General features: G+C 37.6%; 1 protein-coding gene across 1 annotated transcript; it reads right to left on the bottom strand.

Moving 5' to 3' along the window:
* Positions 1-1,957: 1,957 nt before the first annotated feature.
* On the bottom strand, positions 1,958-9,086 carry LOC120278041 (protein P21-like). Its single transcript, XM_039284937.1, has 2 exons — positions 9,047-9,086; positions 1,958-2,598 (listed from the first exon to the last, which is right to left on the bottom strand). The coding sequence occupies exons 1-2, from the start codon at positions 9,084-9,086 to the stop codon at positions 1,958-1,960; spliced, it is 681 nt and encodes a 226-aa protein (XP_039140871.1).
* Positions 9,087-23,073: the final 13,987 nt, after the last annotated feature.

Consider the following 23,073-nt stretch of genomic DNA (forward strand, 5'->3'; position numbering starts at 1 on the left):
TATAAAACATAAACACATAATTTCCCAACATTTTCTGTTAACAACCTTTGCCTATTTAATCCTATTTTTTAGACACTGTCACAAATAAATTTATAAGTAAAATAAAAAAACCTTCTTTCCATTTCTTTTACTTTCTTTTTATTTAATAATTTTCTCCAATATTAAAAAACTTATATAAAAAAATCTCTTAATTAATAGAAAATATTGATTGTTGGTAGGGCTCGAGACTTTTAGGATTTTTACGGGTAATAATCTTGTTTGGGTACTAAACTATATCCATATTTCAAAACGGATATCACATTTCAATTTGTTTCTTTTCGGATATTACACTTTGATTTCTGTTCAGCGAGAGGATACCCGAGCGTTTCCGATGGGAATAAATTAACGTGGATGCCGGAGTAACGACGTGGTGGGAGTTTTGACAAGTCATCTACTGACGTGGACCTTCAATTATTATTTTTTAATACATATCACCAAAGAAAAGCCATATCATTTAACAAAATGGACCAACATCATCACCATCTTCTTCATCCTTCTACTACGGTGAACTCATTCCTCTTCTTCTTCGTCTTCTTCATTTTCTTCTTCTATTGATGTTGCTCTTCTTCTTCTTCTTCTTCTTCTTTTTCTTTTTCTTCTTCTTCTTGTCCTGTGCTTTTCATCTTTAACCTCGAACCAGGTGTTTGCCATTAAATTAGAAATACATTAACAAAAAATTGAGGAAAACTCCTAATTCAACAAAAAATCAAGAAAAAAATCACCAAAATAAATGAAAATCCAAAAAAACAGAGAAGCAAAAACACAAACAAGTAGTTTGGATTGAAGAAAATCAAATGACATCCATTTTCTAAAAAAGAATCAATTTCTTAGGCTTCTTTTATGTTTCCCCACATTCTAAACAGACTTTGAGGCAATTTTAAGCAACAAACATCATGAAATCCTTGAAAATCACCGGAAATTCCCACATTTCTCAAGAAAACACCGCGAAAATGATGGGAAAAATCCTAATTGAAGAAAACTCAAGAAATTATCACCAGACTAGATGCAAATCCACATAAACATTCAAATGATTCAAATAAACCCTGGCAGCCTATGCAATTAATGAAAATAACATTAAAACCTGGCAACAAAAACATGCATAATCAAGAAGAAGAAGAAGACGACGACGAAGAAGAAGAGCAATAATAGAAGCAGCAACAATAATAGAAGAAGAAGATGAAAAAGACGAAGAAGAAGAGGAATGAGTTCACCATAGAAGAAGGATGAAGAAGATGGTGATGACGTGACCCCATTTTTTTAAATGACATGGCTTTTCTTTGGTGACATGCATTAAAAAATAATAACTGAAGGTCCACGTCAGTAGATGACTTGTCAAAACCCTCGCCAAGTCGTTACTCTACCGTCCACGTCAACTTATTCCTATCGAAAATACGCGGGTATCCTCCCGTTGAACAGAAATCAAAGTATAGTATAAAAAATGAAACAAATTGAAATGTGGTATCCGTTTTGAAATATGGGTATAGTTTAGTACCCAAATAAGATTATTACCCGGATTTTTACATTAGATGAATATCAACTAGAATAACTGACTTTTGATTAGGCAATTTTAGTGTTGCAAATATATTATTTATTTATTTATATATTTTAAAGTATGAAACCAAGCATAAAGGAGTGTCTAGATTCTAGAACTAGCTCGAAGTTTTTGTAGAGTTAAATTCGAGCTATGTAATTACGAAGCATCATCAATCTGATGCAATATCTAAAATAGAATAGAGAGAAAAAAAAAGAATCATTAAGTAGCTAGTTGAATAAAAGGGCTAATTATAAAAGATACTCAGTTTTATTCATCTCTCATAACCATGGTTACGATAACCTTATGTATCAAGAAGGATCTCACTCCTCAACTCTCCTTCTTGTACTTACTATCATGCATCACTAGATGATCTCATGTCCGTATTCAAGGGCAGAAGACAATCTTATAGTTAGTCCCACCAGAACAATTGAAGACAACCTTAGTATTCTGATCACCCTTAGGGTAGCTATATGCATCTAGACAGAGACCCTTATAAAATATAGAATAATTAGTTGGTTGATAGCTACCTGAGTTGGAACAATACTCATCAATTTTGATTACAGTGCAAGGGTTGTTACATCCTCCCGGATCCTTCAGCACAGCCGACCACTGCCCATTGATGTCGGCCGAGCACCAAATCCCACGTTCACATCCACCAGTCGGACTGAAGTCCATGGGCACATTGAACCCATCAACCAAAGAGTTATCAATGAAGTCCAAGTTTTGGAATTGGTTTAGGGTGAACTCAGCCAGAGTGTTGGGTGGTTGGTCGTAGCATTGGCATTGCAAGAGACCATTACAGCCACTGGTCTCACAGCTGCCATGGCTAGAGCTATCACAGTTGTAGCCTGTGCGTGCCCATACATAGCCGTCGGTGGTGTTGGCATTCACCTTTATAGTCCATGTTTCATCGTTGTTGAGCTGGCGGCCGCCACCAGGGACTGTGGTTGCCCATACGGTGTAAGAGTACTGGTTAACAATGTCAAAGTGGGCAGCGTAGGAGAGTGGGAGGATGAGAGGGAAGAAAGGAAGACATGAGCGTTGATGGTGCCATTGCTAGCTGTTATGTGGTGTAGGTTTTGATGATATGTGGAGAGTTTAGAGGGGTATTTATAGGACTGGTTAGCGGAGTAGAATGGTCATTTAATCAACTTTTGGATTAGCTTGCAATTGCATGTCTAGCAAAATTTTAAAAAGTTTTATTGACTTGACTGAACTCTAGTCTCTGCCTCTCCGCAGACTTGTCAAATATCTCCAGGGATAAAATGTTCTTTTAAAATGAAATTTTAGTTTAACGGTGGCCATGAGTGTATTTATGAGTATATAAATGATATATTACCTGCTTTCGTTGTTCATTATATATATTCGGCTCAAATTAGCGTTCATTTGAGGTTATAATGCCAACTTTACATAAATACTTGATTTTTTTTTTAATATAAACAAATCACCTCAAACATAGATCTCAAAATTTTAACCATATTATTAAATCTTCAATCTTTTATATGAGAGTCGGTGGCATTATCACTAGCCTGTTATGGTGATGGTATAAATATATAAACTCTTAGAAAAATACATGCAAAATTATATATTATTTATATATAGGTATGATCATTTATTTTAGGGGAAATTACTGTTTACCCCTCGTGAATTTCAAATATTCCCAAACAGCCCCTCTAAGTTTGGCAAACACCGGACAACTCTTCCATTATTGTTTAACTTTCCTTTTACCCCCTACCGTTCACTTCAAATGGGTCCATGTTGTGAAATCCCATTTTTGCCCTTGAAAATGGTGAAAAAAAAGCGCCCAATCACATCATGTCCAACCTTTATGTTGGGCTTTCCGCTTGCTTTCTGTTAGACAATGTTTAGAAGTTGGATTACATCTTCTTGTTCTTCTCCTCATTTGGTTTGTTTGATTTTAGTTCTGCCGGTTTCGTAATACGGTGAGAATTTCTTCGTTGCTATCACTTTGACCATTCTGTAGGAGTGAGGGAGTAACAAAATTTATAAACAATGCATGTTTATTATGGAGTGTTTTTGTGGTATTGATAGATGTAAATCTGTTTCAAAAAATGAGTCAGGGTGAAGTTTATCATACCCGAGAGATATAAATCGGTTTGTCCAACAGAAAATGAAGTTGACTTCCAGCAGATTGGTCAAGTGCACTCCATCTTCAGATGAGCTGTAGTCGATCTTGTTGTCGAGACAGACGATGTGCCATTGTGGAATTCTACTGAAAACGAGTTCATTTCGTTGTAAAGTTCTTCTTGTTTATGTTTATCTAGTTGTATATGTTAAATACTTTTTAACTATGTTATTCTATGTTTAAATATATTAAATATTTGTTTCAGAATTGTCGTCTCCGTTTAAATTTGTTTTTATCTATTTAACTATTCATATTAACGTTTAAATATTGATCTAATGTGCAAACTCTTAAAGTCTCTGTGTAAAATATTGATCTTTTTCATTTGAACTGAAGTGTTGGCATGTGGCAGATGACAGTTTATGGTATCCCTTGCAGAAAAATTAATGATGGCATTAAATTTTCTAAATTTTAACATAAATATCGGAAGACCCGTTCATCGTGATCAGTCAAGCTCGGTCCACCGTGCATTTCCCTTTTTTCTCGGATCTGAACCGTCAACCGGCTTGTGGACTTCACACCATAAATGAGAAGGAACAACCCTTCCCCTGGACAACCCCTCCTCGTAGTCATCTTCCTCCTCCTCCTCTGCTTCTTGTCTAAGATATTCGCTGGAGTCAGACTAAAATTTGAAGATCATCTCTATCGTAAAGGATATCTCATGATCCTCCTCATCTTGAGAATCAATCAGTGGTAATCACGCAATAAGTTAAACTATCTTTTCTTGGCCAAGTCGAAATTCCCGCATAATTGCCTGAATGCGGAGGATTCTCCAGCAGTGGATGATGGGCAAGCAATTAAGCAGGCATTTCGACTTGGGCAAGAAAAGAAAGTTTTCACTTATTGCTTGATTGCGGAGGATTCTCCATAGGAGGAAGATCATGAAACATCCTTTAAGACGGAGTTGATATTTATCACTTGAGAATTGTTCTTACCCTTTAAAAACTTTTCGTCAGTGTACAAATATTATTTTCTGTGTTTAACTCTCAGGATCTTCGCTTAAGTCAGACAATGACACATTGATTAATAGACGTTTTTATCAATGTGTTTGCTTAACCTTTTTTAACGTGTTGTGTTCTACGTTGTGCAGGTTAAAGTTGATGCGCATGTTATGCAACCGCCGTGAGCATTCGAAGGTACGGATACTTGGTGAGTCAAACCGAAATCTTAATAGACGAACGAGGGTCGACTCGCGAGTGTCCAAGGTCTGAGAAGACGTTGCAAATGTTATAAATGTTGTAAATGTTTTATTTTAAATTAAACAAACTTATTTGAGTGTGAACTTCTGATATTTAATCAGAGGCCATTGTAAATGTTTAAATATTTTAAATCAAACAAACTTATTTGAGTGTCAACTTGTGATAACTTGTGATATTTAAACAGAGATATTGTGAAAACAATTTGAGAAACAAAAAAGGGTATTGTAAACAAAACAAAATGTTAAACAAAATCGATTTACTCTTTAAACAGTGACAACGGTGTTTAAGCAAATACATAAAGATGTTTAAACAGTAACATGATAATTTAAACACTATATACCAGCCATGCATATCATCCCAGGGCAGGTAACTCATCGACATAGTCAACTCTCCAATTCGGCTCTGAGCAGGACGTGTTTGGGAAGAGGATTGTACCCAGGAGGTACCTAGGAGGTTTTCGAAAAATATCATAAGTTTTGGAAAAATATCCATCTTTAACGCGATGTCAGTGAAAACATTCAATTTAAACAATAACATATATTTTAAAACAGTTAAATCACTATATTTAAACGGTTTACATATTTCTTTAAACGACATAGAAATTATTTAAATAGTTAATCGTTAGTTTAAACACTATATGTAATGGTTTAAACATAAAAAGCTTGACATTTAAATAGAGACTCGTGATAAGGTGAGAACTTTCCTTCGAGCGATGACAATATGGCTTCCTCGCGATAATGGTGGAAAGCGGAGGCCAACTTCCAGACAAGGATGCCCAGCCAAAAAGAAAAGATGAAGATACAGAAAGAAGCGAGAAAAAGTACAATGGATCCAGTAATATTTGTTTATAGGGATTACCCCTTGTCTGTCAGTTCAAGTGGGTCCACACTAGTTATTTCCTTTTTTGCCCTTGGGATGGAGGGAAAAATACCGCCCAATCACATCATGTCTAACCTTTATGCATACAACTGTGCACTTTTTTGTTTGCCTTTCTGATTGCCATTTGTTCTTTACATCTTCTTCTTCATCTTCTTCTTTTTGTTCTTCTTCTCTTCATTTGGTTTGTATGATTTGGTTTTTGGCCGATATATTATGGAGAGTTTTTGTGGTATTGCTAGATACAACGGGGAGGGAAGAGTGCTAATTTTCACGCCTCAAACTTCTTGGGAGTTGGTGTTAACTGAGATATGTGAGCGATGGGGTCTCGAAGTTTCCTTTGTCCGGGTGAAGTTTATCACACCCGATAGATATAAAACGATTTGTCCAATAGAAAGTGATGTTGACTTCCAGCGGATGTGTCACGTGCACTTCATCTTCAAATGTGCTATAGTTGATCTTGTTGTCGAGACAGACAATGTGCCATTGTTGAATCCTATTGAAAACAAGTTTTTCTCATTGAAAGTTCCTTCTCTTTTATTTGATCCAGTTGTGTAGGTTCATTATTGTTTAAGTATGTCAGCCACTGGTTAAAATCTTGTACTATTCATTTAAGTTAATTATTCACTATTTAAATATTTAATTTAACGTTTAAATTTTTAATTTATCACTTTAAAATTTTATTCTCTGCTTAAAATATTGATATTTTCATTTAACTAAAGTGTTGGCAGGAATTCAGATTCTGCGAGCGCTTCCGTTCAACCCCATGGTCACCCTAACGGTGTGGGATGTCTTCCTTCCTTGTTAGATCATTCTGAAGTGTTGTCATTGGATATCGGACAACGTTTTGACGGTGTTGAACATTTCAGGGACGTACTTCAAAATTTTGCAATCAAACGAAATTTTGACATCAAATTCATAAAGAACGAAAAACATAGGGTGACTGTGGAATGAGCTGCCGATGGTTGTCATTAGCGTCTTCATGCATCAAAAGAATATAATAAAAATACTTTCAAAATCAAGACAATCAACACGTCACACAATTGCGGTGCTGGAATAGGTTCTGCGTCACATCCAAAAGCATCCAAAAAATGGGTTAGCGCACGTGTGATTCAAAAGCTCAAGGACCGGCCCTTGTACAAGGCCATCGACATTCAGAAGGACATGTTGCAGGAACATGGTGTCCACATACCATACAAGCAGGCTTGGTTGGGAAAAGAGCATGCTCGGGTGGTCCTCGACGGCAGCGACATCTCCAGCTACGATTTGTTGCTTTGGTACATAGATAAGGTGGTTGAGACAAACCCCGCCAGCATTGCGATCGTGGAAAGAGACGGTGATCATTTTAAACGTGCATTCTTTTCTTTCAGCGCGTGTTTTGTGGGATTCAAGAGGGCTTGCAGGCCACTGCTGTTTCTCGATGGTACCTACCTCCTTGGAAAGTATCGGGGTACTCTACGGGGTGCCACAGGGAAAGATGGAAATAATGGTTTTTTCTACGTCGCTTTCGGTATTGTCGACAACTAGACTGATGCCAATTGGACTTGGTTCATATCCAAGTTAGGCGATGCTTTATACGATGAAGGAGATTATCATGAGATAATTACCTTCGTGGCGAATAGGTCCAAGGGCCTTGTGAACACAATTGCGAGAGTCTTCCCTTATTCGCCACATGCATACTGTCTTCGACATTTGGAGGCCAATTTTATGAAAGCCAACGTCAGACTTGGGAAGGCATTGAGGGAGGAGTACTTTCGCATTGCGTGGGCATCCACGGCTAAAGAATTCGATGATACCGTGAATGAACTGCAGGCCACATCATCCGAAGCCCATCACTGGTTGATTAATAAATTGGATATGGCACATTATTCGAATTATCTGTTCAGAGGTGATCGTTGGGGTGAGATGTATTCAAATGTCACGGAGTCAATCAATGCTTGAATCAAAGAAGCTCACCATTTACCGGTGACAGAAATGGTCGACTCCATAAGGTCTTCGAATGTTGATTTACACTTAACATTTGGTGTTATCCTTTAAAATGTTTCATAATTGTTTAAATATTATTGTCTGACTTTAAATATTATTTTCATCATTTAAATATTTATCCTACTGTTTAAAACAATTTATCAATTATTTAACCATCACTGTCTTTGTTTAACCTTGTTTAACAGGTTCAAGTTGATGCGCATGTTATGTAACCGCCGTGAGGAAGCGAACAAATGGGAGACCTACTTATGCCCAGGCATACAATCAAAGGTAGAGATAATTGTTATGAAGTGATTGAATAGTACAGCAACTCTGTAGATCTTGCCCTCAGAACTTGTTCATGTAGAGGATGGCAAGTTTATGGTATCCCTTGCAAACACGCTTGTACTGCAATAATGGAGACATACACCAACAGTCATCGATTTATTAGCGGCTACTTCACTGTTGACAATTACAAACTGGCGTATAAGGAAGCTATATTCCCCATACCCGACGATGACAAGTCTTCAGACGGAAATTGTGAGCTTCATTTGCGACTGCCTGTGACGAGAAGGCAGCCTGGGGATCCTAGATGAAAGAGGATCGAGTCGCAAGCGTTTGATGTCCGCGAGTTACATTATAGCCACTGCCATGGATCCGGTCATAATCATAGATCTTGCAATAAAACTGTTGCCGACTATGCATTGTAAATAAGCGGATTTCTAAAGAGAAACAAACTGAATTGAGTGCCAACTTTTCATATTTAAACAGATAAACTTTTATTCTTTACAGTGAACACATTTATTTAAACAGAGGCAGTGTCATTTTAAACAGAGAAACTGTAATTTTAAACATTTAACACTGATATTTAAACGATGATTGGTAAATTTAAACAATGATAAATAATGACACTACAAGTTAAACAGTGAAATGAAACTGAATTGAATTTAACCTTCTTTACAATTGAAAACAAACAAAATTTACATTGACAAAATTTGTCATGTTCTTCGAAAACAAAAACAATGAATTGCATTTAACCTTGTTTACATTTGAAAACTAACAAAAAACTAGGAATTCTATCAACCCGCTTGCGACGACCCCCTTTTTCATGGACGTCGGCTGCCCTCCTCTCCTTAAGTATGCGGGAAACATAATTTAATCTCGGATAAGGGACGTCTATCTGCGGTAGCCATAGCTTCTCATCGGTGAGTAATTGCTCGATAAACCGCATGACATATATGGCGCAATTGACACTTCCTTGTTTTTGTTGTGGGGGTTCCATGTCTTGAACTAGTGGGTACTTTGAGGTCACCGACTCACTGAACTCCATATCGACTCAAATGTCGAATAGATTCCGCTGTCGAGATATACAAGTTGAGATTAGAATACCGATTAAATACCAAACACTATTAATCGGACATAATTTATAAATGAACTTACCATGTCCAACGCGTCTTTATCGTACCCCATGCTTTGGCATGAAGAATAATGCATGTATTCTTATTTATCATTGTCAAGGACGACGACATCGAAGTGGGCATTCAAGATTATCGGGAGGATGACAATTTTAACTTCATGCAAGTTGAGCATGACATCTTCGCTCATAGCTATAGTGGTTTCATGTGCGTCATCCTGCTTTGACATAAACAACGCAAGCGGTCGTGTGATGGAGGCACGCTTCTTGTAAGGATATGGCACTTTGCTCAGTGACTATTGTATTATGCATACGAAGGCGTCCATCACATCATTTGTGACCATCTCCTTCCTCTCAAGCAGAGTGTATAGTTTGTCCCGTGTGGTGTTGACGGCGTCATTCTTCCACACGACAGTGCTGAGGTTAAACGATAACAGATATAATTAGACCATATTGTCACTATTTAAATGATATAGACAATTTTTAAATGATATTATAAATAATTAAACGTTAAATAGATAAATTAAGAGATAATATATAAACATTTAAACACTATCATAAAAAATTTAAACTTACCTGTCTATAGAGCAGTTGAGGAAGATCCTTCTCAACTCCTGCTCGTATTTGTTAAGACGCGATTGGCCAACCCATTTTTTCTTCTTCGGAACAAAGACTTTCCGAGCCGTCTCGTCTAATTTTTGTTTGGCCTTGATCATATCTCTCGTTGCTTGGTCAGGGTCATCATGCGGCATTGTTGTTGAGCCTTGACGGTGTTCTGCACCAGCAGCATCTTTCATCGATGCAGGGACGACGACAACATCAACCGCATACATATCCTTACATGGTTTTTGTTGTTGTGGGATTGTGTCTGGCTTCGATACGGGGACGACGACAGCATTAACCACAGACATATCCTTACATGCTTCTTGTTGTTATGGGATTGTGTCTTGCTTTGATGTGGTACTGTCGGCCACGGCCACGGCAACAGATTCAATGATCTTCTCAACCGTGGTCACGGCAACAACATTAACGGGAGACACGCCCTTAACTTGTTCTTGTTTTTCAGAGATTGTGTCCATCTTTGATGCTGCACTCTCAGCCTCCGGTTCCACCGGGTCGGGGATTTCGTTAACAAGAGAGTAAACAATCTTCTCAACAGCGATAATGGCAACATCATCTACGATCTCCACTACCGTCACGGACATGTCATCAATGGCCACAGACTCAGTAATAACATCAGCCGCTGATGGTGTTGCTATTGTTTTATCATCAGCCGGCGGTAGAGACAGAGGCAGTATTGGTCTCCTCTTTTTCGCAAGTCTCTTCGAATGTTGCCGTCTTGGAATGGCCACCCCGATGATGTCGTCATTATCAAATTCCGACGCCTCGTTCGTCCCGGGTGCTTCATTTCTTTGGAGGGATGGCGCAGTCAATTTTGAACGTCCTTCCAGTGCCTCAACCCGAGCTACAAGCCAAGGAAACTCGGTCATCAATATCCGGCACGCGTGCATAAGAGTTGTAGTGATATCTTCGCCTAGTGCCGTCGGTGGGGCTGCCACAGTCGGAGGGACTACCATGGTCGGGGGGGCTGCCACAATCGGGGGGACTGTCATTGTCGTGGTTGGGGGGTTATTGTAATCTGGCGGGGTAGGGGAGGGCTTCTCCGGCGTCGAGGAATTCGTGCGCGTTGTGGGCTGGAAGTAGGAGAACGGCGTCGAGCGCACACCAAAGAGACTGCCCTCTCATCCTGTCTTCGAGAAAATGGTTCCGGAGCAATAGCATCCATCCGTCGATTGGCCCTAACAAATATATCTTCTTCAACATTCGCCGGAACCAGCTCAGGAAACTAACATATGTAAACCAAACAATTTCAGCGAAATCATTCAGTTTAAACAATAAAAGCTATATTTAAACAGAGTATTTATATATTTAAACATTATAGAATATATTTAAACGGAGAACAAAATTTTTAAACTTTTATGAATAAATTTTAAACTGTAAATAATAAAGTTAAACTCTAAATAATATGTTTAAAAATTAAAGACTTATGCTAAACATTGTCCATGATTTATTACCTCTTTTCCTTCGAGCGATGACAAGCTGGTTTCTATTGTCCTTTGCTTCCAGTAAGTACTTTAACCGTAGCACAGCATCCTTGGGATCTTGCCAAAACGAACTTTCTTTCCTGTTCCGGTTAGCTCATAAAACCAGATGTTAAGCATGACCGAGCAACCCTTAATATACCCTGTGTTGGTCTTCTTCCCCGCGCATCTATCTTGCACTCAAGCGGCTCCTTGTGGAATGTCCTCCATAAGCCACTTGTGCGTCGCCTGCGTCCATGTGTATCGCCCCATGGCGGGTAGATCATCGACATAATCAACGATCCAGTTCGGAACCGAGCATGATGTATTTGGGAAGAGGACTGTACCCATGTGGTACACCATCAGGAGTTTGACAAAATTTTCTTCTTTTCACCTCTGTTGAACAAGTTGCACAAGAGTGCTCTTGATGGAGTCTCTGTGTCTCTCGTAGGTTTTTGATAAATACCTCCCATCAAATGCTGAGAAGGTTTTCATACTCTGAAACACGACTGCGTCGCCATCGCAACGCAGACCAAGAATGAGGGCCACATCTTGAGACCTGAAACTATGCAGGCTTTCCCCGATCCGGAATTTATTGGTGCGGCCATCATACCTTTTCAATAGAGAATCAAGAAGGGCCCTCTCTTGGAATATAGCTTCCAGCTCAGTAAATGCTGCAAACGGTGTCCTTAGGATGATCTCCCAGTGTCGAGGGGGTCATGTGATCTTTTATTTCAGCCAAGGTCTTCACTACCGGTGTCAAATAACATCGCCCATTAACTAGGTTGACCGACATAATCACAAGCTTGTGACAATAACAACACATTCAACAAGCAGTATTCACAAATATTTAAGCAGAAATATAAGGTTTTAAACGGTAACCTCTCAATTCTTAAACAGAGATATCACTTGTTAAACAGAGACATAGTTTCTTAAACAGAGATAACAATACTTAAACAGAGACAACAATATTTAAACGGTAAGCTCTCATTTATTAAACGTAGACCTCATTTATAAAACTGCAACCATATCAAATGAAAGGGGAAACGTACATTATAAATATTACACAAATTATAACAATAAAAAAAATTATGTCGATAGTGCATATAGATGAAAATGCAAAACAAAACAAAACCCTAGCCGAGAAATTGCCCTGCAAACTAACAAAAACCCCAGCCGAGAAATCCCCCTGCAGACTTCAATATCTTCTAATAAAAACAGAACCACAAAACAAAACCGAAAAATCTTTTCTTTGTAACAGAATAGTTAACATAAAACCATAATCAATACCTTAGATTGCAAACTGATGAAATGCCAAATACTTGCGCGGGACTTCTCCTTCGAGATACCGGTGGAAAGGGAAAAGCTGAAATTACAGAGGATGTGCCGGTAGAGACAACTTCGGAAAGGGAAAACTGAAGACGCGAGTTGAGAAAAAACAAGTATACGGATCCAGTAAATTCGTCTCTTGGGGTTACCCTACGCCCCACTTCCTCTCAAACCGCCGAAATGGCTGCAGCCACGACTCCCCATGTAAGGGTATTTTCATCCATAAAATTTAAAAATCACTCCGTTAAGCACCGTTATATTATTTGGGGGTTTGAAAAACATAGAGTTTAAAAGGAAGGGGTTTTTAGGGATTACAAAATTAATGGGGTGTTTTTGGCAATATTGCAAACTTAGGGGTTTTTTTTTGGCAATTTCCACTTTATTTTAATGTGAAAAACTTTATTTTATTATTTTGTGGAAAATAATGTGTTTGTAGAAAAATAGTATTAATCATTTTAATTTTATTGGTTGCAAAAATATTTTTTCTTTTTTGGACGAATGTTCACAAGTGTCTCTTACTTAAGGAATGGCAACAGAGCAAATAGGCATATAATTGCATTAGTTATGGTAATTTAACCCTCTTCGAGACTTATCATATGAGATAAACTAACACGCGGAGCAATGAGGACCTACCACATACATTATTAGAATATAACCCATAATAAAAAGGCCTTTTGCCATGTAACTATGGAGAGATAGGAAATCCGATTGTTCTCATAAGAGATCCATACTAAGATAAGTAACAGTCTCAGGTCATAATTAACAATAAATAAATAGTATTGTGGAAAATTAGTTTTAGAATCTCGAAAAGGGAGGCTTCATACATATTTTCCACGTCAGATTTAAAACTTGGTGGACATTAAAGTTTAATATTGTCCGTTCCTATGAGCCTTGGTTATACAATGAATATAGAAAATAAGGAGTATCAAATAAGTGTGACAGCTCCAGTCACTTTAAATCTCTCCTAATTTATGGCCAACTATGTATACATTTATATATAGCATACAAAGCTATTGACATATTCTTATTTGGATTTCCATATAATTTATCTTCTAATTGTGTACGATTTATTAAACTGGCCGAAAGAAAATGGATCTCATTATTCTGCATTTCCATGTAACCATGGTATCGGATTTTATTAAAATCAATAGTAGTATTAATTAGTTATGGAAGAAATTTGAGCCATAAAAATGTCAAAAGTTTGTAAGTGGTCTATTTAGAATTTTCAACCTTGCCTTAGGTTGCAACTGCGCGCATGCTCATATTATCATATATGAAGAATTTTCAAAGTTTTTATTGACTTGATCGCATTGTTGTCTCGGTCTAGCTATGTAGACTTGTCACATATTTGCATGGATAGAGAGTTCTTTTAAAATGAAATTTTAGTTTAATGGTGGTGAGTATATATAGGCTTATATATGGGCTTATAAATGGTGTATTTTATTTTTATTTTTATTTTTGATAAATAGATGACAAGCACTGCTTATTTAAGGATAGTAAGAGATGTGCACGTGGAGTTGGAGTTAATACTTTTATACACTTGTGCCATCACTTGGTATGAGTTTTGGAGTTTGATCTCAGATTCTTCTCAAAAAGAATATCCTATGAAAGAATATGATGTCAGTAGATTAAGACATCGTTGGCATGTAAATAGTGCATTACTTTTTAAAAAAAATATATTACCTGTTTTCGCTACTCATTATATTAAATGGTAATAATTAGCATTTAGTCTTAGGTGGTAGTAATACCAACTTTACACGGTTGGTAAACTCTAAACGATGCACTATAATTTTATATTATTATGTAAGGAGGCTAGATTGGAAAAACCCAATTTTTTTTCATGATATAAAGTTTTTTTATTATTTTATAAAAAATAATTAATATTCTTCTTTATTAAAAAAAAGATTTATTATTTCCAATTTTTGCAGTCATAAAATTAGTTTTAGAATTTAAGAAGGGGTATCTTCACCCATATTTCCGACATTAGAATTTAAGAGTGTTTGACATCGACACTTAATATTGTTCATTGATATAAGCCTAAGTCTTTTTTATTGAATATGGAAGATTAGTAGTATTTAACATATGTGAAGGTTTGGTCACCCAAAATCTCTCCTTAATTTAAGCTAATTATATATATTTATATGAATAACATATAAAACAATTAACATATTCTTATTTGAATTTCCATAGAATTTATGCCCTTTTGAATAAAATTTATTAAAATTCAGAGAAAATGGATCGGTAGATCTACATGTTAAGATAGCAATGGTATTTCATTTTATTAAATTAAAAAAAATATCAATTGGATATTATGAAAATTTGAGATATAGAATTATCAAAAGATGGCAGCATCAGCATGATCTAGTCGTATAGCACTTTGGTAGTAAATGGGTAGGTATGAGTTTGAAGCTCTACGCCTGTGGTACTATAAAATGAATGTCATTGATTGTGATCATACTGCAGAAGTACTAATCATTCATTGTGACTAAATGAGCTCGCACGGCTTAGTCATTGTAATTGTAATGAATGGACATGGGATATTTATTATTTTGGGATTATGATGTATAATATATTATTTTAAGCACATATGGCATGATAGAGATGTAAGTATACATGTCAATCGTGTAATAAAGTGTGCGTAAGGGTAGAGTATCAGTCTACAGGAAAGAAAATGAATACTAATAATAACCCTAATCCCCAAAAATAGCTTAAGTGACAAACTATTATGTGAGTGAACAAAAGAAAACAAAAAACAAGAAAGATATAAAAAGTAGGAGGGAATCAGAAGAAGAAATGATGTTTAGGCATAGCATCCCTCTAGGGTTATGAAGTGCATGATAAAAGTTATTATGCATCAAATTCTAATTTAACCAAGAGGTTTCTAAAATTATACTAAACCCCGATTTCTCAGGTGAAGAATAATTGAATAGGTGCAGAGCTGATACAGACATCCACACAATCTCCTTAACACTCTATAAAACCTCACTGTGAGCTAATGACAATTTATTAAGTAGATAATTTCCTCCAAAAAGAGATTACTCTTAAAAGTAGAGATGTGATTTCTCATAAAATCTACTCCATATGAATTGGAAAGAGCAAGAAGATTATCACTAACTCACTCGAAAGGATTGCGGGGGACAAAGTCTTCAAAATATACTAATCAGAGGTGTACTCACTTTCCTCTCGAATTGTAGCAAGTCTATACTAGGTGGGAATTTCTTCTCATCAATTAGGACATCAAACATGATAGCTAGGGCTTTCGCCTCGTTAGTAACTAAGAATTCAAAAACGCAATTTGATTCAAATAGAAATGATTTCAATTAAGAAAACAACTAAAGCAACAAAGATCCAACAAGAAATGTCAAAATAAAAACCCTAGAGTTCAACAATACCCAAACATCCACAAATTAGCCATCCATTAATGGAGGGCAAGAATTCAAGATACAAATAATAGGAGGAAACATGAAAGCCATGAAAACTTCCAACTCAATCGTGTCGATGAAGAATTGCCGAAGAAGCCCTTGGAAAGCTTCCATGCACAGCACCAAGGTGAGCTTGACGGCTACCATATCAAATTCCCTTGAATATGGATCCAAATCTCCCTTCAAATCACCCTTTGAGTGCTGGGGATCTGGCTCCTATCTTCCCTAACTTTGCCTCCAAGATTCGGCCAAGAAAAACCAAAAATAACCCCTAAAAATCCTCATAAGTTCTATTTATACCCGTCTGCTTATGGGTTGTTACAAGTATAAGGACATGGCCGTAAGGGAGCTGGAGAAGATGGTCACGAGCCTTACGGGAACACTTACGGCCGTAAGTCTCATTTGTAAGGTTTTTCTCTTTGTGTTACAGTCCAATATATGGCCATAAGCGATGGACCGTAAACTTCACTGTTCTATTTCTTTTGACAACCGTAATGGGCGTAAGTTGTAGTTGTAAGCTCCTCTATATAGTCCTTACATGCGTAAGCCTTGCCCTTAATGTTATTTGAATTGGCTTTGAATCCCTCTTACGGGCATAAGCATGCTAGCAAGGTCCTTTGGAATTGACTTACAATCGTAAGGTTGCCCGTAATCTACTAGTAAGACACTCGTAAGCTAAACAGTTTGCCTTGTCCTTGTTCCAATGATGCCGAGAGAGCTCCAACTTCATCATTTGAGGTCTGAAATGCTTCTTTCAGTTCTTTCTCATCTTGAAATGCTACCTTAAGCCTGAGAATGTGAAACATATTAAATTTAGCATCGAATTCCACAATATGGTTCTAATACATGTAGAATGAGTGTACAAAGTGATATAAAATACATGCATGTTGTATACTCATCACATTCCCCCACACTTAAGATTTTGATTGTCCTCAAGCAAAAGTAAAACATTACAAACCAAGTGGAGAAAGTGTAAGACCTTTGGTGCTCAAGAATTGGGGAGTTTCACAAGTAGTTCGAGTTTCAACAATACAAGAACACTAAAAACTTGAAGTTTCAAAAATAGTGAACAGTCTATCCAAGACTGTGATTGTGTGCTTGTTACAACTCTTTAATTCACTTCTTTTGACTGAGAGGACTTCAAAAAACAAAAATTCACAAACAACTTCTTATTTGCAAGGTTGTAGCTTTATACATCTCCTAAGGTAGCACATTACTGTGAGTGCTCGTCAAGCGGCTTTCACAATTTAAAAGAGGTAGCTCTTTCCACATCTTTTACCAAATATGGTACCTTTCACTCACTTAAAGAGGTAGCTCTTTCTCTCGTTAGGGCATACATAGTATCCGACTTAGAGTAGCTTCACACTTCTAATAGGAGTATCTCTTGCCCTTCCTCAACTTTTTCTTGCTCTCTTTTCTGTTAAAAAAAAATTCTTTCAAATTTGAATTTTTTTTTTCAATTCAACCACAAGAAGTACAATCAATAAAACTAAAAGAAGTCCAACATGGTCTAAGTTGCTACAATAGAGAAGTTGTGTGCTCTAATTAGATGAATCACCAAGAATAGAGTGCACACTAAAAAAAAAAAAAGAATTAAAAATAGAACAAAATTGCATGTGTCCACACTAATACTAAACTCCCACTATATTACAAATTCACCGTCATAAGTCAAACTTGGCATGTAAAAGAGTTAATGATGAAACTTAAACCCCTCCCCCACACTTAATTCATACATTGTCCTTAATGTGTATAAGTATAAGCATGGAAGGCAATGTAAACAAAATAAGGGGAGTGTAGAATATGATTACTTCCCTGATACAATTTGGAGAGTTCATTGATGCCTGTAATTGGCCTAGTGTGTCTAGTTGAGGTACCCTAGCAGTTAGGGATCACTCAAGGTCAAGAAATAAGTGAGTGAGAATCTCCTTTATAATTGAGGATGTTGGGTGTTGCAAATAAGTCATGTGAAGTATAAGGAAAGAACATTAAAGCTCAATAAAAATAAAATAACACAAATATAAAATAAAATCCACTAGAAGTCTCAAAATAAGTACAAAATAGGCAGATCTAACCCTTACCGAAATATTGAATACAAAGTCTGACGACAAAAAGAAAAAAAAGAAAGAAAAAGATAAACTAATGCTCGGTGACTTCTGAAGATGGCTCAGGATTAGTTGGAGGGAGATATGGTGTTGTGGGTGGAGGGGAGGCTGAGGTGAGTATTGGAACAGAAAATAGGGAGGCTAACTGCCTCAACAATTCGAATGATGACCAAGGTTAGTAACAAATTGGGCTGGTGCTACTATGATCTCTTATTGTTCCTCCTGGATCTGTTGAATCTTAGCCTGTAGCTGCTGGATATCAGAACAATGTCTAGGAGGGAAAACTAGTGTTCTCGGGTTGCTTGTAGCTGAGGGCAGTGATGAGTTACTCCCGAACTCATTATTTGATGAATCACCTGAATCTTCTACAAGAAATGGAGGTAGTCTGCTAGGGCAAAGATAAAGTATGTATCGTGACCCTTGCCACATCACTATCCCAATGGACCTGAGAGTGTCTATCCTGAGGGATGTCATGCTGCCAACTATGACTAGTGCCTCTAGCTCGTTCTAGACTCCCATTCCTCGAATGAGATATGTAATATATGGTCTTGCATAAATGGAGCTCAGATGGTTGCTCGTCCTTGATGTGTGATAAGTGCTTATGCGATAAGAATGCGAAACGTTCTTTCCTTGTGATGAGCATTACGTTTCTCGGGTTTTAACACTAATATGGGTGTATTTATGTTTCTTTCATGCATGTAGGGTTGTGAGGACGATTATGAGAGAAAGAAGCCAATGTGAGTCGTAATGCACTAATTTGGAGGAAATCTTGCTAAGGTTCAAACGCAAAGACATAGGCCGGGTTCCAGATGCTGGAATGTGTGCCAACCTCCTCGTACTCGAGTTACCACAACTATTTAGAGGGGCACAAGGGCAGTCACATTCAAGTATTTTGACTTGTGCATATTAAACAAGATCTCTACCGACATATCCGTTATTAAGGAAGCAAAGCGATCCACGACGTAAATGTGTGCCCGTTTGCGTTACCTCGATGAAAGTATGGATTCAGGAGTATTTCAAGCCAGTATTATAGCAGGGTAATATAGAAAACACTGTAGCAAAAATACTGCATCAGCACTATTTACAGCCGCCCATGAAAACAGGAAAACAGAGATTCCACACAGGGTGCCCACATGGGCGTGTGGAATCCCGATTCCACCCTTTAAAAGCCAATTTCAGCATTCTTCTCTCTTTCTTTTCCCCAACTTGAGAGAAGGTGGTGGCTAGAGTTTTGAGAAGTATTGGCTAGGGCTTTGGAGAGGTTCTAAGGCTCCGACATCGTGCGCCGTTTGGAAGAAGGTTTGTGGGAGAGCTTTCGTTGGCACCGATCCAGCGAGGTGTATCCTAGGCTGGACAAAGGGACCCCTGTGATGAGTAGAGGACTCTACACAAGACCATCGCCACGACTAACGAGGAGTTTTTTCTATGGATGCTTTGTTTTTACATTCAATTTCATTGATTGTATCTAGCTCCATGGAGAGCTAAACCGCTAGTGGGTACTTGGGTATTTGTGAACCCTAGGATGTATTCGTTTCATTGAACCTCTTTATTATGCTTTCAATTAATTGATGTTTATTGTGAGTTCCAATCTTGGAGACTTGATTGTATGAATGCTCCCTTAGAGTGACACTAGGGTTGAGAGTTCTTCTTGGCAACTCTTGTGAGTGAGTGACACACCATGAGAGTTAGACAAAGCTAGATTGGAGAGGGTTGAGAGGGTGAGTTCTTTGCGGCCATAGTAGAGTGAATGGGCTAAGGGATGACCTTCCGCTAGGGCTTAGTTGCGAGTGCAACGGAGTGAAGCGTTGAAGTGATTTTAGCATATAGGGCTTAATTGTGGCTAGGGATCTTTCACCTAGACTAAAGGGTTAGGTCTATACATGGGAATAGGTTTTATCACATGGAATCCCTAGAGCTTATTGCAATTCTGTGCGAGTACGAGGTTGAGAGGTTATTCAATCTTTCCTCCATAACATATATAGAGTTAGGTATGGTTGACCTTAGATTTGGGATCATGTAATTAAGGATTTTCATGACTCATTGTTGCATCAATTAGGAAGTATAATAAAGGGTTCTTGCACTTGAAATGATTGTTCTAGGCCGATCAATATCCAGGTACCCCATTTTTATCGATTGCCTTACCTTCTCCTTTACTTGTGCCTTCTATCTTGTTGTTTTTATTTTCGTTATTTCATATTTTGTCACACTTATTACTATTCATCTTTCACATTAGTTAAGAAACAACTCAAGTGTCTTTATTCCCTACTCTCTGTGGATACGATAACCACTCATCTGTGATTATTACTTCGCCACCCGTGCACTTGCGGTTAACACGCATATACGGACCTGTCAATGTGTGAGAAACTTTTCTAGTATGAATCCAAGATAAAGTGGCTCACACTTCATCAGTGCTATCACCGTGTGTATGTAATGTAATACAGGGATGACCATGCAGAAAGCTTTTATTAAACTCGGTTCATAGTTTCTTCCTGAGTACAAATGTCTCCACACACCAGCTGCCATCTTCCTTCGAAGGTAGTCACCAAACAATTGGTCATAATCACGAGTAGTGGTGAACGCACTAATGTAGAGCCCCATTAATAAAGCAAATTCGGTGTAATTTGATATGTTCACCAGCAAGTGTACGGGGTCGCCAATGAATACCCTGTGAGTGACACATTTGTCGTATTCCACAGGGCTAAGGAGCTCCTATTACCCCTTCATCATCTATTATCTAACCTTACAACTTAAGCATGATTTACTACTCTAACAAGTGCAATAATATAAACAACTAGCAAGAATAAAAACTATAAGTAGCACAGGAGATCAGAAGAGCAACAATAAAATACAGAGGCCTAAGGATGAGGATCCCCTTGAGGGGTCATCATGATATATGGATGCATAGTAATAGCAAAGCAAGGGTGATTTATACCGAAGGATCTCAAGACTAGTCCAATCCCAATTTCTCGGCGATTGAACCCTAATCTCATACGAAAGTCAATAAGGATCTCTCCCTAATCACATTCCTACAATCACATTAAGTGTAGGAAAATCCCGCAATAAGGACACATTTACCCTAAGTCTATCCTTAAGATTCGGAGGGGCTACCGACATCCAATTTCTCGGCATGTCGATCCAAGAATACCCTTTCTAGCTCATTAATGATCTAGTACATGTGAGTAGGTCACATCTAAACATACAACTAAACAAAGAATTAAGGATCTCTCCATTTTATAGTTCTAGGCATGAAGAACAATGAGCCGAGATATAAATCAACCCAAATGCATTTCAAATAAATGTTTAGCATTATAAATGATGAACCTACCAAGGTTTACCTACATCCGGTGGCCTTGGGGGTCTAGTGTGACATCAAACAAACAAACATAACAAACTCAATAAAAACCCAAAACAAATGCATAACATGTACTTCTTAGTCCGAATGATGATAAAGAAGAACAATGTCGGCCGAATGATGCTTCCTCTAGCCCAATGAATGCCGAATGCTCCTCCTCCCTTGATGAAGCTCTCCCTTTGAAGTTCAAGCTCTTGATCACCTTCAAGCCCAAGCCAAGATCTCTAAAGATGTCTTCATCCTCCTTCTTCTTCCTCCCAAGTGTTGGCTGCCAGAAACTCCCCAAAGAAATCCCCTAAATCCTCTCTTATACCCCCCAAGCATACTCCCCCAATGGAGGCTGTATGAGACATAAAATGAGACTCAAAAACTCCTCCAAAAGCCTTCCATACCGGGTCCATACTGGGTCAATGAGGGGGTCATTGAGGCAGTATGAACCAAGCAAAAACCCATTCTTCTCTTATAACAGTGTCCATACTAGGTTAATGAGCTCCTCATTTAGGCAGTATGCCTTCAATCAATTCCTGGCTCAAAAATTCTCTAGGTGCTATAGTGATGCTACATTGCACTGCTACGAGACCTGATTTTCTTCTCTTTTTTCACCCAAATCGTATCTCCGTGTCTTCCATGGCATTTCATACCCTACGAAGCAAATAATACTTGATTAAGCACAAAACGGGCATCCATTTATATAAAAATACATGCTAGAAGTATCAAATACATATACTATAATATATACATTTAGACACATCAAATATCCCCACACCTAAGCGTTTGCTTGTCCCCTAGTAAACAAGTCATGTAAAACCAAAATAATGACAAGTGGCTTAATGTATCACCTCCGGCTCAAATAAATATAAGAATCTACAAGCATTGGAACATGATATACAAATAATGAGTTAGAAACAGTAAGCACAACAGAAAGATCCTGTCTCACCTCTTATATGTCTGTGCCATGTGTGTGAACCTTGTATCTCATTTGCCCTGATCTGGTCCAGCCTACTAACTTCGATCAGTATAGCTCTAGATGCTGATCACTCCACAAACAAAGAATATTGAGTCTTAGAATGCTAAGTGCTACTCCAATGAACAAGTGAGATCCTTCTAACTCTTAAAATTGAACTAACTCCCTTTTTCTTCTCATAACCTTTAGTAGGTAGTCAATAAAATCACTATGGTTTTTATTTTCATTTCATTTTTTTTCGAGTCCGACTAATGCAGACTACACAAAAAAATCTTTCTAGATGGTGCACATGTTTGTTAGGCACAAGAGTCACCCAACTACTCGATTACAGTCTACACAGACTCATTTTTCTTTTTCTCTTTTCATTTTTTTTCTTTTTCATTCATTTTTATTTTTTTTTCACATTTTCCTTTTTCACAATCACCCTAGATCATGTCTTCAGACTACTCTACATGTTAGAATTTCTTAAGAGTTCATTGAAAGAAGGAACTTAGGATTCTAAGGCTAAGTACTCAAAGTTGTGTGTTAACCATACAAGAGAGTTAGAGTAGTCAAGTTGGCTATTCCGAGGGCATCAATAAAAAAATTTAGTGCACAAGACAATACTAGGGGTGAGACAGAATTCAATAGAGTACAACAACAAATATGTAATT

The sequence above is a fragment of the Dioscorea cayenensis genome, chromosome 15 (genome assembly GCF_009730915.1).
Source record: "Dioscorea cayenensis subsp. rotundata cultivar TDr96_F1 chromosome 15, TDr96_F1_v2_PseudoChromosome.rev07_lg8_w22 25.fasta, whole genome shotgun sequence".
Taxonomy (NCBI): domain Eukaryota; kingdom Viridiplantae; phylum Streptophyta; class Magnoliopsida; order Dioscoreales; family Dioscoreaceae; genus Dioscorea; species Dioscorea cayenensis.